At 31.6% G+C, this 16512-nt stretch overlaps 2 protein-coding genes across 3 annotated transcripts; one reads left to right on the forward strand and one right to left on the reverse strand.

Moving 5' to 3' along the window:
- The first annotated feature begins 6976 nt into the window (after nt 1-6976).
- Nucleotides 6977-9291, forward strand: LOC118033054 (cytochrome b561 and DOMON domain-containing protein At5g47530). Of its 2 annotated transcripts, none has more exons than XM_035037997.2 (3): nt 6977-7959; nt 8095-8349; nt 8557-8796. In XM_035037997.2, exons 1-3 carry the CDS (start codon nt 7345-7347, stop codon nt 8758-8760), a joined length of 1074 nt encoding a protein of 357 aa, XP_034893888.1. In that variant the 5' UTR covers nt 6977-7344; the 3' UTR covers nt 8761-8796. The 2 variants fall into 2 exon arrangements, with proteins under 2 accessions (XP_034893888.1, XP_034893820.1); XM_035037929.2 differs by lacking the exon at nt 8557-8796 and adding an exon at nt 8803-9291 and having other exon boundaries at nt 6988-7959.
- Nucleotides 9292-10032: 741 nt separating this feature from the next.
- On the reverse strand, nt 10033-14822 carry LOC118033182 (putative MO25-like protein At5g47540). Its single transcript, XM_035038102.2, has 11 exons — nt 14484-14822; nt 14239-14400; nt 14005-14123; nt 13821-13895; nt 13046-13139; nt 12326-12385; nt 11165-11233; nt 10717-10815; nt 10561-10605; nt 10370-10472; nt 10033-10260 (listed from the first exon to the last, which is right to left on the reverse strand). Exons 1-11 carry the CDS (start codon nt 14601-14603, stop codon nt 10148-10150), a joined length of 1059 nt encoding a protein of 352 aa, XP_034893993.1. The 5' UTR covers nt 14604-14822; the 3' UTR covers nt 10033-10147.
- Between the last annotated feature and the right edge of the window lie 1690 nt (nt 14823-16512).

The following is a 16512-nucleotide window of genomic DNA, read 5'->3' on the forward strand; positions in this document are numbered from 1 at the left end:
AAAAAACTTGAGAAATTGAATTTAACTATTTCAAAACCTTCATGAACTAAATTGAATTTTTCTTAACATCCAAGGCTTGTAATGGGAGGAAAATAAATTTTAATTAAAGAATGAACTAAAAAAAAAACCTAAAACTAAAGTGGCAAAAAATGTTAATTTCAAAAAATTTAAAGACTTGGATGATGGAATCTACCAGGTTGAAAAAAATTATGTTTTATTTAATGATATGATAACAAAAATAGACCTTTTCAAAAATTAAATACCAATTAAATATCAGGATCTTTGTATGGGACTGCGATGATCTCATAGAAAGAAAACTAAAATAAAGTATGATGCTCCATTTAAAATTAATAAAATATTAAATGATGAAATTAAAAGAAATAAATTTTAAAGGTAAATTTTTTAAAAAATATAAAAACAGAAAAAAAAAGTTTGAAAATAAAAAAATAAAAATAAAGTGATTCAGTGTGGAGCACTATAATATTATTTTTTTACTAGAGATAGTGAAAATTGCATTTTCCATGCTCCTTTCAAACTAGCTCAACTTGCATCCCATAATTATTCCCCTTCCATACCAAATAATGACACATTTTAAAATTTTTCACATTAGATAAATAACTATATAAATCTTTTTTTTACCAAACACCTTCTCTCGATAAAAATTGCATTTTCAATCGAATATAAAGAAATCATCGTACTTATTATCATTGCCATCAAGATATCTACCAACAATACTTTTCAATCGATTTGGATAGTCTTCAACTCATGCCCCATCTATTGAGTTTATCATAATCCTTGTAGCCTTTAATTACCTTATGTTTCCAATGTTTCTTGAATCTTTAAATATATTTCCATGATTCTAGTTCAAATTTTTTTCATTTTATATTTTCAAATAAAAAGATAATATATTAATGGCCCGTGCTTCGCCACGGACCGGGCCAATTTCTTTGCAGTTGAAAAAAACAATGCCAAAATGCTATCATTGTATTTTAAAGAGCGAAAAAAAAAATCAAAGACTCAACATAATAGAAAAGGAACTAAAAAAATAATGATCATCAAACTCCATGAATCAAATTATAGAATGATGAAACCGGGAAACAAAATCCATGAAAAAAAAGTATTAAGAAACAAAGTACTAGTAAAATCAAGTAAGGTAGTCAAAACCCGCGAGTAGTATCATGTCAAACCTTAAATGTAAGAAAATATTGAATTGAAGTGTAAAATTGAAAAGAAAATCCAAATTCAAAAAAGAATCCAATGCATAAGAAAAAAACAAAGAAAATCAATTATCAATGAACTCAATAATAATAGATGAAATTTTAAAAAATAATTCAAAATAACTAAAGCAAACCCGATCCAACCTTCAAAATTTATGATATAGATCATAAGGTTGGATCACAAAGTAAAAGGCAAAAAAAAAAAAAAATACCAATGTAAAATTCTAACCAACCAAAATAATTGGGGATCAACATGAAAAAAACAAAATTTTAAAAAAATGATTTAAAAAATGTACATTTTAAAAGAAAGAGAATGAAATTTGACACAAAAAGAAAACAAAAATCAAATCATAAGGGATGAATTTGGAAAAAAAATTCAATTAAGAAAAAGGATAAAAACAAATTAAAATAACAATAAAAAAAATAAGGACCATGTTTGATTTAAAAATAAAATGTTAAGGTATGAAATCCAAAGAAAAATTAATTCAATAAAGGATTCAAGACTAAAAACATCATAATTAAAAGAATGAGAAGCAAATCTAATATAAAAATAAAGTGTAAAGGGATGCAATTGAAAAAAATAATTAACGTAATAAATGATCCAAGATCAAATACATTGCAATTAAAAGAATGAGTACCAAACCTGATATAAAGTTAAAGTATCAAGGGATGAAATTGAAAAAAAAATTAACTCAATAACTGATTCAAAACCAAATACATTGCAATGAAAAAAAATGACGTAAGTTAACTTAACAAACAAATAGCTAGACTTTGTTTTGTTTTTTTCAATGCTAGCACGTTTTTCTAGTGTAGAGAAGGAAAAGAGGGAGGAAGGGAAAAACTTTGTGTTGGTGCTCTTTCGCGTGCCGTCAACGAACACACGTCTTACCACCGTGATTGGGGTGGTGAGACGCACGTAGCACCCAAAGCGCGCAAATGACACCTACTTGCTGGTGCATGCTAGTAGTTTGAATTTAAAATTAACACACACACACAAAATCATTCTTAACCCCACATGTTAATTACCAAAAAAATCTATAGGAAAAAACCTAAAATGACCTCGCATCCATAGTAGAGAGAGTTTAATTTTTAGGGATATTTAAGTTGACATACATAAAAAAATAGAAAAAACCCGAAAAGTCCCTAAACCAAGGGGAATAGTTTTAAAGGGTTATTTGGTAATTATACTGTAGAAAAAACATGAAATTACTAATTAACACCCTTCTTTAACATAACTACTGATAAGCCTCATGGAAAAGACATATGTACCCCTAAAGCTAACCTTGCCCACCAAGGACAAAATTAGCCCTTCACTATGGATTCGCACAATGAAGGGCTAATGCCTTTTAGCTTATATATAATTAGATAGGCTAATGTACAGTAGGCATTAATGTGTTTTTTAGCTTTATGAAAATTAAAAAAAAAAAAAAAGACTAAAGTGACTCATCTTTTTTAAAAAATATTGAGATAATGATATATTGGATCGATTCAGATCAATTCGGGTTCACCCATCAAACACTTAACTTAGGTTGTGAATTCCACTGTTTTTTTTTTTTTAAAAAAATTTAGACTATTCTTTATTTAACCATATGATAACAAAAATAGAATACTCATAAAATCAAGCACCAACTTAATATCAAAATATTTGTTTAAGGCAGCGATAACCCTATAAAAAGAAAGCTAAAATAAATTATAAAGTTTAATTCTTAATCAACCAAATATTGAAAAATAAAATTGAGAAAAAAAATCAATAAAAAACTAACAAAAATTCAATGTTGAAAAATGAAATTGACAAAAAAAAGAAAAAAGAAAAAGAAAAATGAAACCTTTGCGAAGTTAATCAAGACAAATCATCAACCCTAACTTTAAATCAAATAGATATAAAAGGATCACATTAAAAAAAAAAAGTAACCATAAAAAAGTAAAAGGACAAAAAAAACACAAGCCACATGTGCGGGCCTAAGCCTTAAAACGAGAAGCCCGAGTGCTTGGGTTTGAGCAGGCCCATGTGCCTCGGCCAATTTATTACTTTTTTTTTAGGGATGGACAACTTGTCATCTGTTTACCTAGAATTTAACTACTATAGAAGTTGTTGTAAAATCATTGGAGATTTTAAATAAATTTTCAATTAAAAACACCTAAAAAACACATCTAAAACCCTTAAAAACCAAATTTATCAACCACAAAACAAAAAGTCTATAAACACAAAATAAAACATGCTAAAAACTCTATCTCCATTGTGATCTACTTTTTCCCATATAGAAACCGAAAACACCTTTAAATGCATTTCTCTTGTAAAGATGAACACTTTAACACTAAGTTTGCTCATGTTTTTTTGTTGGAATCGGACTTACCAACTTTTTTTTTTTTTGGTGTTTTCCGGATACCTTCTCTCCTGTGCCGTAAAACGAACAAGCTTGAGTGCATGGGTTTGAGCAGGCCCATGTACCTTGGCCAATTTATTATTTTTTTTAAAAGGATGGACAACTTGTCGCTTGTCTACCTAGAATTCAACAGCTGTAGAAGTTGTTGTAATATCGTTGAAGATTTTAAATAAATTTTCAATAAAAATCACCTAATAAAAACCTCTAAAACCCCTAAAAACCAAATTTATCAAACACAAAACAAAATGTTTATAAACACAAAATAAAACATGCTAAAAACTCTATCTCCGGAGTGATTTACTTTTTCCCATATAGAAACCGAAAACACCTTTAAATGCACTTCTCTTGTAAAGATGAACACTTTAACATCAAGTTTGCTCATGTTTTTTTGTTGGAATCGGACAAACCAACCTTGTTTTCTTTTTTGGTGTTTTCCGGATACCTTCTCTCCTCTCTCATGCTCAAGGAATAAAACGTGAAGAAAATGAAGTATTGCATCAAAATGCAAAGACCTCGGAGGTTGTGAATTTGTTCAACATTGAATTTGTCTAGGGACTAAAAATGCTAAACACACACCCAGAGATGCAGGAACCCTCACAAAATAGATTATGTGATTTTTTTCCCAATATTAGTTGTCGTCCTCACAATTTTAATTATATTTAATCATTAAAATTAAATTTGGTTTTGCCAAACTGAACATTAATTTAATTTCAGATTATTTTTTAAACATTGTAAGAAACTTTCCGTAAGTTAACCAAGTCAAATCATTAATCCTAATCTTAAATAAACTAAAATTTAAAAGATCAAATAAAAATAAAAACAAAACTAAGCAACTTAGGAAAAATAAAAAAAACATGCCATGGTCATTAGTTTTAATTTTAACTTTAATTGTTGTCAATTCTAGAATATCAAATATCTAGAAAGCATGGCATGTTTGGTATTGTGTTTCAAAAGTATTTTTAAATAAATTTTATTTTTTTTGTTTTAAATTTATATATTTTTAATATTTTTAAATTATTTTGATATACTGATTTTAAAAATAATTTTTAAAAATTAAAAAATATATTATTAATATATTTTTCTAAATAAAAAATATTTTTAAAAATAACTACAGCAATATTTCTAAACTCGCCAGTTAGACAAGGTTGTATGCTCGCACTTTGTTAAGCTGGACCACCACGGCAAGCAAAGCATCCACCGTGTCCCAGTCACCCGACTAACCTCATACAACGTCACCGGAAAGTCTTCGAGATCCAGTGGGTCAAACGGAAGTTCACAAAATGTTCCATTCACACACATATATTTTATTCTATTCATAATTCCAAATTCCACGTTACCTGACAAGCCCACAAGAATTCAAATATACAGTAGTTGAGACTTCAGTCAACGCGCTTACGCCGTTGTGCGCGTGTCTTACGTAGTGGGGGTGATTGTGAAAATAATAGTTTTTTATTTAGTAATATATTAAAATAATATTTTTTCTATGTTTTAAAATTTATTTTTAGATATTAATATAATAAAAATAATACAAAAATATAATTTAAAATAAAAAATAAAAATTTAAAAAACTTATAAAATTACAGTCAACCACAACATCTAACACCCTCTATACACCGGCATTTCTTGATTTCATGGGAATAATCAATGATAAGGCAAGTGGTCTTATTACTTTTTTACTATTAAGAGAAGAAACTTGTACTTCCAACACATCAAGATTTGTACTTCTACTAATGAGAATGTTCTATTTATATTTGTAACACTATGTTTTAACAATATTTAAAATTTAATTTTTTAATTTAAATTAATATTCCTTTTATTTTCAAATATTTTTAAATAAAAAATACAGTTATCATAATACTAAGACACCATTTGAAAATACGGTGTAACTGCGTTCCCAAAAAATTTAAATTATTATTATTTTTTGTTAAAAATTAATTTTTTTTGTATATTTTAAATTGTTTTGATGCGCTGATTTTAAAAATAAAAAAAATTTTATTTTAATATATTTTAATATAAAAAATACTTTAAAAAATAATTATAATCATACTTCAAAAAAAAAATTTTAAATAAAAAGAGAAACTTGTACTACCAAAAACCAAGATTTGTACTACCACCACTTCAGTGAAAATTTTATTATTTTATTAATGTTCTTAACGCTCCTTTTAAGAATATTTAAGAATTGTGGACTCTTAATTAACAAATCTATCTAATATACTATATATCCACTTGTACATTAGAAAAAAAATATCTATGTATATAATATATATTACACCTCATTATATGAATAATTTTTATTTAAATGTTTTTAAAACATATATGAATATGATTATGGGTTGTTTGAAAATGAATTTTGAAACTAAATGATTTTATAGAGGTTGTGGACAAAACAGGAAATGAATACAATAATGGGATTTGAAAGGTTTGCTGCCGTAGGTCCCCCCTTTCCACTCCTTTAGACGTCACGCAAACACATCATATCCATCTTTTTATATATATATATATATATATATATATATATATATATATATATATATATATATATATATATCTTTTTCTCTGAGAGAGCATCAATGGCCGGGTTGACAGCTAGCTAGTTGCAGGTTGTGGTTGGCACACGCCTCTTTTTTTTCTTTTTTTCTTTTTTCTTTTATTTTTATTTTTTTTACAATCACTATATATATATATATATATGTATGTATGTATGTATGTATGTATATATATATATATATATATGTATGTATGTATCTTTTGCTCTGAGAGAAGCATCAATGGCCGGGTTGACAGCTAGTTGCAGGTTGTGGTAGGCACACGCCTCTTTTTTTTAATTATTATTTTTTTACAATCACTATATATATATATATATATATATATATATATATATATATATATATATATATTTTAATGTAACGTGAAGTATTTGAAAGGGTGGTGTTATTGTTTTTTAAAGTAATTTTAATTTAGAAGTGTATTAAAATAATATGTTTTTAATTTTTAAAATTAATTTTAATATCAACACATCAAATTAATAAATAAGTCCAAAATATAATCATTTAAAGTAAAATATTAATAATTATTTAAATAAAAAATACTTTAAATTCCTAAATAAACAGCAACAAGTGGCCAAGACAAAGCTCTCATGATTTCTTGCTTTCACAGCAAGGCCTCCTAAAGATGAGACAATCTCGATTAAATTATTTAAATCGTTAATGTATCGATGAATTCTCAATCATTGCGTTAATAGAACTATCAGTATTAATGTGAAGTTCACGTAATTTCTTTATATTTATATAAACCATCAAACTATTTCACGTGATATTCATACATAAAATTATATGAGTCTCAAGTTATTATATAATATTATGATTAACTAAAACTATCACAAGAACCTAACTGAGAATCCATTGATAGATGAGGAAATGTAAAATAGATAAGAACTGAGTCGAGATTATTTTTATAGAAGCATCTGTTGAAAACCATGCACAGCTAATCCAGGCAGTTTTGTATATATCACTTTCCCTCGATAACTTCTTCCTCGAAAGACGCCTCCTCTCTTCTTACAAGAGGAATCCTATAAATCTCAAGTTTCTGGATTCACAACTCTCTCATCCACCCGCAGAAACCAGAATCTCATCAGGAAACAGTTTCTGTAGCTATTCCATTTAGGGGCTGAAACTTGCTTTTCCTCTGTACGTCGGCATCTCATCCCTGACATCAATCCCTGCTTCTATAAGCAGCAACCAGCCATGGATAAGTCTTTAGCAACTCTGTTGTTGTCTTGCACTTTATTGATCTCCTTATGTGTCCCATCTCTGGCTCAAACTTGCGGGAACTATACTTTCTCTGGAAACCGATCGTACAGCACTTGCAATGACCTTCCACAGTTGAGCTGTTCTCTTCACTGGAATTACCACCCATCGAACCTGACAGCTGATATTGCGTTTCGCAAATCTGGAGCATCGACATCTAACTGGATATCATGGGCTCTAAATCCTAGCCGGCGAGCGATGGCTGGTTCACAGGCTCTTGTAGCGTTCCAGCACCCCAATGGCTCCATTCTTGCTTACACAACCCAGTTAAATGATAACCCAAACATGCAACCTGGTAGATTGAGTTTCGATGTCCCCAGTATTGCCGCGGAGTTTTCCTCCAATGGGGATATGATAATATTTGCAACACTTCAGCTTACAGATAGCTTGCGTTTGACCAACCAGGTTTGGCAAGAAGGTCCTCTGAACGGAGGTAATCCTGGTCAACATCCAACCAACGGACAAAATGGGAAATCGATGGGGACTGTAGATTTTATAAATGGATCAGTAACAACAACCGGTGGAACCACCTCAAAACAACGAAAGAGAAATGTAAGTGGACGGTCAATTAATTATGCAGTATGTATAGCTATAGGAGGAGGATGATATCAGGGCATGGGTTTAACTTTTTTTTTTTTTTTTTTCTAACTTGTGATTCTAAAGGTGATTTAATTGATTTTTTTTCAGGTTCATGGAGTATTAAATGCAGTGAGTTGGGGAATTCTTATGCCTGTGGGAATCATTATAGCAAGGTACCTGAAGGTGTTCAAGTCAGCAGGTCCAGCATGGTTTTACCTGCATGTTACTTGCCAAACTTCCGGTTATGCTGTCGGGATTGCTGGATGGGCGACTGGTATAAAACTCGGAAGCGATAGTCCTGGAATTTCCTATGATACCCACAGAAATCTTGGCATGATCATCTTCGCCCTTGGAACCCTTCAGGTATTTACTAGCACATCGCTCTTTTTTTTTTTTCCTGTCTTCTAGCTTAGAGCAATTAATTGAAACTTGATTGTCATTAAACTTCTTTCAGCCTCCATTAGTACAACATGGTATCGATAGTTTCTAGATTTCTTTCCTCGTATCAAAGCATGCCTGAAAAGTCAGCATGTTCTTCATGTTGTTTTCAAACATACTCAATTAATGCAGGATATTTTCAAGATCAGCCACCGGCATCTGGTTGCAACGTCCCATTCCATCAACGTTTTTAGAAACCATCCACCCTATTTCAAAAGGGAAGAAACAGAAAGTAAAAATAGATGGACTTACTTTTTTAGGCTCTCTGTTCTCCGGCAAAAAAACCGATGTCCCCACTGTAATTTGTACTCAAGTAATGTAAAAATTACCTTGTAGCTTAGTCTTCTCACAAGTAATGCATTGCCGACCTGTTTGCAGGTGCTTGCCTTGCTTTTGAGGCCAAAGCCAGACCACAAATACAGACTGTATTGGAACATATACCACCACTCCATCGGATATACTACCGTGATTCTGAGCATTGCTAACATCTTTGAGGGATTTGATGTTTTGGACAGTGAGGATAACTGGAAAAAGGCTTATACTGGTGTTCTAATATTTCTTGTGGTTGTGGCGGCTGTTATGGAAGCAGTAACTTGGTTCATTGTGATCAAGAGAAAGAAAGCTGCAAGTTCTGATAGGCATGTTAATGGAGAAAATGTATATGGCTCCAGGGCACAGCAGACTGCGTAACTGATGGCTGGTTTAACATCACTTAACATGCTCTGTGTTCTATGTATACCACCTGATTAGAAGTTCATTAGCGAGCTCCGGTTTTTTTATTTTTATTTCTCGGCATTCTATTACATGACGGTTGATGTATTTTTGGATCACATATATGATTTAATAGAGCTTGTACTTGTTTTATTTGGTCATAATTCACAAATACAGCCCTGCTATTTATTCTTTTGGGAAATTCTGCGATCTGCCATATTCTAGCCAGCAGGCAGGCAGGGATGGATGGAGGGTAGCATCATCATAGTCTTCTTTGGTTATTGTATTTTTGTGTGGAGTCGAGGGTGAGATTAGAAAGCTGGTTTTATCTCCTTGTCAGGTCTGCAGTACCTGATGCCTTTGGCGGTTTGTCATACATGGGATTGGTCCAATTGTAGCCACATAACTTTTTAAAATGAAGTCTAGCATGGCCCAGTTAGCACTTTATTGAAATGTAATAATATGTATATGACCCCTGAGCACTTCCAGAGTGGGAGGAGCTCTAGAAGGCATCTGTCATTCTCTGGTTCACGCATTATCTGATTAATGGAAGAGCAGGCGATGATTGGGAAGCATCCTGTCATGGCATAGAAAGTTTCCAACAACTGTTGAGTCATGCGGTCTGAAAGCAGTAATAAGAAGTAGAAATTCGGTTTTGGAAAATGTCAACCTTCATTTCGGAAAACTATGTGGTTATTCAAAAATATCATGAAAACTGTTTCGGAAGACTACTCCTTTTAAGTCATAGGAAGATGGGATTTTCTGGAGGTGAGATTTTCATGGTTGACAAGATTTTATGGTATTCGACGAGGGGAAGAAACAATTAGTAGCACCTGAAATGCGGTTTGACTAAAGGCACAGGTGCTTCAAAGACATTTATTCTAAACAGAACCAACATATAATAAAATAGGAACACTCTTGTACAAGTTCTAGCAGAAGTAACAAAGACCAGGGATAAACTAGATCCTAAACAGTTTCCCAAATGCAAAAATGTTGTAAATTTAAGGACAATTTAAGACTTAACCTCACAATCATCTGCATCTGTGCATGAGCGCTCACCGATGATTTCTAGAGTGGCAATCTCTTTGATGACTTCAGCTTTGTCAGCTTCAAAATGTTCGTCCTCTGAAAATAATTAAGCAGAATTAATATCCTTGTTTTCATTAGCAATCTAGTATAAGGTAACAAGGACTACAAACTTCAGAACTTCGTTTTCTAATTATACCACTTTCACCTTTATCAATGCTGAAGTCGCCTAGAAACCTAAGAAGCTTGCTTCTATTTGTAACAAGTACACTGATGATCTCAGGAGGCTTTTTTTTATTTGCTACAAATAACTATCATTTACAAAAGGTTAATTAAAATATGACAGATCAATAAAAGCAGACAAAATATCTACAATATCCAAATATCTTACTACACTACCTTGAACACATGAAACGTGTCCAGTTGTATTGTCTTATTTGAATCCTGCAAATGAAGGAACCAAGATTTATAGTGGTATAGAAGTACTAAGATTTTATACAAACACATGTACATGCTGTGTACAAATATGGTTATCAGAGAGGGAGGGGGGGATACCCTGAAAAGGTTCATCAAGATCCTCATGTTCTCCAATGAACTCACATACCGAACCATCACAGCAGAATTTGAGCGGTCAAGTAACATGTATCCCAACAGCTGAAGCACATTATACGCTAGTCAGAAAAGATGTTGTATTCTATTTCTCCTTAACAAATATCTCTGCTTTCTTTTTTTTGGGAAAACAACAACGAAGGAAAACCCTCAGAGAAAATAAAATCAAAAAGGATTTCCCATTTCACTTTTTTTTTCACGCTTATAGCTGCTTTCAAATATTTGAGCTTATTAATTCCCAGCAATGGGATTTAGACATATACCACTGTAACCTCTTTTTTTTTTTTTATAGAAAATCAATATAAATAAATTTGGTCGAAGATGATTTTATCAAAACAAATATAAATCAACAAATGATGCAAACTTTAGATTGCTCCTGTGAATCTTGTATTACCTTGACAGCATGCCTTCTGGTTATGTAACTGGGAGATTGTAGCAATTGTGAATTGAATCCTTGGAAAAACTGGAACAAGGGAAAATTTGTTGTCACGTAAGATATTGGTAATAGGAATTAATCACTAACAAAATGGAAGGAAAAAGGTAAGTAACTAAGGTTATGTTATGTTTAATCACACCATCAACATGGAGATTATACAGGGTCAGTATTTATCACCTCCAAGTGACATCCATGCCAATTACTTTGGTCTTATAATTCTACAGATTGTCTGATACCACTTCAAACTGGTATTTTTGCAAGCATAAATTATAAGCAATGCCTATGGTTGTCATTAATGCTCTCTGGTATGAGTAATCAGCATCCTCTTTTTTACAACGCCGTCCTCTTCAGATGAATAAGCTTAAGAAGCTCATCTAAAAAACTCAATTAGTTGATCTTTTAATTAGAATGCCTTACAGTACGATCTTTGATCCAGAAATATATTTGTAAACAATTTCACAGCTGCTATTAAAGAAGCTCCATTGATCCTAGCAACAACAATTTATAATAGGATCAGTCTTATGAACATGTGAGGGATGAATGATAGAACTGTCATTCCAATGCCTCAAGCAGAGTCTGTTCTGAGCTGTCAGCGGCCTCCTTTTTACGATGCCATCCATTTTCAGATGAAAAGCTTTAAAAGCTCTTGCTTGCCAATGAGATGTGGCTTAGCTATCATTAGTATCCTTTTTCTCCCAAGAGGTCTCTGTTCGAACCTCTCCTTTGTAAATGAAAACCTCTTGCTAACTAACTCAACCAGTTAAACTTTTAGCTGGCTCTGTCATTGATGAAGGGTGATCTTTCTAATCCAGCAATAATTCTTAAACAAGTTCACATCATTTGTTTATGAAGTTTCACTGATCCTAGGAACAATATTGTTTAATAAGATCAGTATTATGAACATGTAAGGGATGAATGGCAATAATGAAATATCTCTGAATCTACCTCCAGTTCAATGTCTTAAGTGCTGTTGATTTTAGCAGTGAAACTAGTTGACACTCTGCTGTATTGGATCATCCACTATTCATGTTCTTTGAGAAGACTTTACAAGTTGCTGTAATATATGTATATAGGTAAACCTCACTGGACTAGAAAGGAGATATTGATTAAACTGCTTACCCAGTCATAATTTGCAGAAAGAAATTCTGCAACAGTTGATCTATGCCTTGTCAGGAGCTCCTGTGAAAATGTGGCAGTGGGTCAGTGATCATACTCTTAAAATTAGAAACATATGAAGAACAATAGTACAAAAGAACAAGTTCCACGCACAACATTAGGCAAATATACTGATTATTGATAGAACTGACATATTAAAACACAATCCGAGTGTGGATTGTGTAGATAAATAAGTTATTGCATACATCAAGAAATCCAAACACAAAACATTCTGGTTAAACCTGACAAGGCCATAGGATGATGGATAGATAAATGGTAGGCTATTTGAGCTAGAAGCTTGATCCCAACTCCACAGGTAGAAGATAGCGAAGACAGTAAAACAAAAAAGAAAATATGGTTATTGTGGAGGTCGAAGGTTTTTTGCCTGCTCAGGTTTCAATGAACACATGTAAGGACTAGTAGAAATTATGTTCCTGATACAAACTTATCCTGAAGTTCTTAATCCTGCAAATTTATCATTTACATAAATATTTTGATGGTAAGAGCAGCTGCAAAGGCTTCCAAGATAGATTAGAAAAATAAAGCATTAATGGATCTAATGTTACATCAAATCGGTAATCTCTTAGTCTATGAAGAATACAAGCAGTAGTTTTCTGCCAGCACGATATGCACACCAATTTTAGATGTAAGAACATAAATAAGTAAAAGAGCTGTTCAACATACTTTAAAAGTTGACTGAGCATCTGATGCTATGTCATAATGTGGAATTTGTATGTAGGTAAAAAATTTCTTCATGTACTCTGATCCCAATACGTACCTGAGAAATCAATAAGATTTATTGAAATAGATCACGTTAATTGTGCTAAAGCAGAAATTAAGCCATATTTGACAATTCTGAAGCTAGTGTGGTCGAACTACAGAATAAAAATGAAAAATGGTAACACGGCTACCCTTGGCATACACCTATGATGTCTTAAATTTACTTCATTTTGTCTATTTGAGGGAAGAAAGACAAAATGCCAACAACTTTGTGCTACAAGTTTCGGTCAGGTAAAAAATAGATGTTGCAGGAAAAGTTAGTGATCGATTACCTCCTAGCTATGTTCTGTGTTTCCTATTATAATGATGGAGGCATTTCGTATCTTCATCATGAACTTTCTGGACTGCGTCTTAGATTGCAAGGCAAAACCAAATACTAATTACTAGTTTGAATATAATCTGAACGATAATATGCATTTAAGAGGGCCAACTATGCCTAGAAATTTCCTACAAGAAGCAACAACAAGATCAGCACCTCAGTTTTCTGCAGCAAAAGAATCCGGCCTTCATTTCAACTATAATTAACCCTCCATTGTCTCTAAAGACTAACAAAACTGACCAGGAACAAAATCTGAACCTTAGCCAGTAAACACATAGCTAATGAAAACGTTCATCATTGACCATTGCTGATAAGATTTCAGAGAGTCAAATAATAAAAAATCCAAATCATATAACTTACCTAGCCACAATCTGATGACGAATGCACTCCCTCGAAATTGCACCATAAGTTAGAGCAATGTCACCATCTTCATAACTAATCACATTAGCAGGAAATTAGTAAGGAAAAAAAAAAATTTGAACACATCACAACCACAAGTATTGTTTCTTGACAGCAAAAGTCTATTTATTTATTTTTGGTTTACCCAGGGAGCAAAACATCCATAAGGTCTAAATTATTTTCCAGATACTCGGAAGCAATCAACCGCCCACCAACTCGTTGCCTCTGCAAATTTGCTAGAACATGAGTAGCATTTTGACGTGCCTGAAATTAACAAAGAGTGCTCATGAAACCCACAAAACCGGTCTCATCAATCATAAAATAATAATAATAATAATAATAATTAAAGAAAGCATATATATTTGGTTGATGAGCTTACCCCCAAGTCGAGTTTTGGAAGACAAACAACGAGAAGGCGGAACGTATCATGCTTAAAGAACTCCCGAGCCAAATGCGCACAAGCATCAGGATTCGGCTCTGCTTGTCCATTCCCAAATAAAACTATCCTTATCTCCAGAATCTGTTTGCCCAGCTCAGACATCTGCTCATCATTATTAAATATCTATAAGATATCGATCTAAAAAAATTGAGAAAGAAAGAATAATCAGTGCATACTGAACGTACCTTTTCCTCTCGCTTGCGTTCTCGAGTTTCGGTATTCTGGTCAAGAAAGATGAGAAGATCACGTGTTTGTAGCACAAGCTCCATGGGAGTCCGGGGTTTTGGCTTGAAGAGTCCCTTCATATCTTGGACACATGCACGAGCAGGAAATCTTCTGCTGAGGATTTGGTGCAAAGATGACGACGACGACGACGAGGACGACGACGACGACGAGGACGACGACGACGACGAGGGTTTTAGTAACGGAATAAGAGGAGAAGAAAATGGGATGCAGATGATAGTAAATGACAGATAAAAATATAAATGAAACCGTTTTCTTTGGCCTTGGCTTTGCTTTCCTGGTTGTTATGCTCCGATTCTTGGCACTCCATGACATGTCATGAAGGTTTGTTTGTTATTTTAAGGTGTGCCTTCGGGCCTCTTCCACAAAATTCTCTCCTTGCTACACACTTGTGTAAATGTACTTCTAGGGCTATTTTCGATGCTCTATATTTATATTACTTTACAATTTTATTAAGGTTTTCCTAATAAAATGGTTAAAAAAGAGTTAGATTTGTTGCTTTAGATATTTCCTAGCAGTTTTGTTGGTAATTTTTAATACCAACATAATTATTTTTAAAATATAAATGATGATTTATTTATTTATTTTTAATAAAAACTCCATCATTTTAATATATATATATATATATATATAATTAGGGTTGATATAAAATATTTTGATGATTTGGTTAAAATTTATGACTCTTATATTAGATCGGATTAACTACTTAATTAGATTTAAAAACTTTAATTTTAATAATTTGCTGATGATTTTCTAACCCTCACATGTTAAAAAATATAGTTTATGGTATGGACTATGGATCAGAGTCTTTTTTATATTTTTGGGTTAATTGGATGGGAAATGATATGCTTACACACTCCACACATAGATACCTTGCACACAAATGCACATGTACATTTTAATACTAAAAAATTACAGTAATGCAAAAAGTCTTTCAATAGACAGGGAAAAAAAAAAACCATCTTCATGTTTTGTCTTTTCTTTGTACCTTTAAAGAATTATATAGGTAATAATTACAGTTTGACCCACTTATAAAATATAGAATTACATAATTATTTATTCAAAAAAAATAGGAGATTATTATTATTATTATTATTATTAAATCACTACCTATTAATTTGTCAAATAAAAATGGAAACACTAATAGAAAAAATACATCACTAAATTAGAGTAACATTTACTGACATAAAATGACGTAGCTGTTTTTATTGATAAACATCGAGGGGATTACAATTAGAAATTAAGGTATGAAAAAAATGGAAATATGATTTGTCTGTGAATTTGTTGGTAATATTTAAGTTATAACCCGACAAACTACTCCTCTCTCCCCTTCTCTCATTTCTTCTTCTTTATATGTTTTGTTATGGAGAAAACAACACATTTCCCCTATTTTATCACAAATCAAGATCTAATCATTACAAATTCATCCACCCTAACACTCAGTCTGTCAATATCTATGTTATAGTTTTTTTTTTTTTTTTAAGATCCGCTACATCAAGTAAACAAAACTACTCATTTTCTTATGTTAAAATTTTGTTATTTTATATAGTATATGTAGTTTGTTAGTGTGTTTACTTGTTTTATGGTTTTTTCTATAGAAATTTATTGTATAAATGTATTATTTGTATATGTTAGGGTTTATTTGAGATTTTAAAAAACTATATTTGTTTGTCATTTGATGAAACTGAGTTTGATTTTGTAACATATGTATTTTATAATGAAATAAATAATGAGTTATTTAATGAGTACGTTCCATATTTTATTGATTTTATCGTTAAGTTGAAAATTTAGATAAATTTGGAGGTATTTGAATTTTTTTGGAGAATATTGATAATCATTAAAGGGTACTATTAAAATAGATTGAATAATTTTGAATTCAATAAATGATAACTAATTAATTAAGTATTGATTATTTGTTTTTGTTAACATTATTAATTAAAACATGTTGTCATCAATATTCTATATAAGTTT

Source organism: Populus alba, chromosome 14 (genome assembly GCF_005239225.2).
Source record: "Populus alba chromosome 14, ASM523922v2, whole genome shotgun sequence".
NCBI classification, from domain to species: Eukaryota; Viridiplantae; Streptophyta; class Magnoliopsida; order Malpighiales; family Salicaceae; genus Populus; species Populus alba.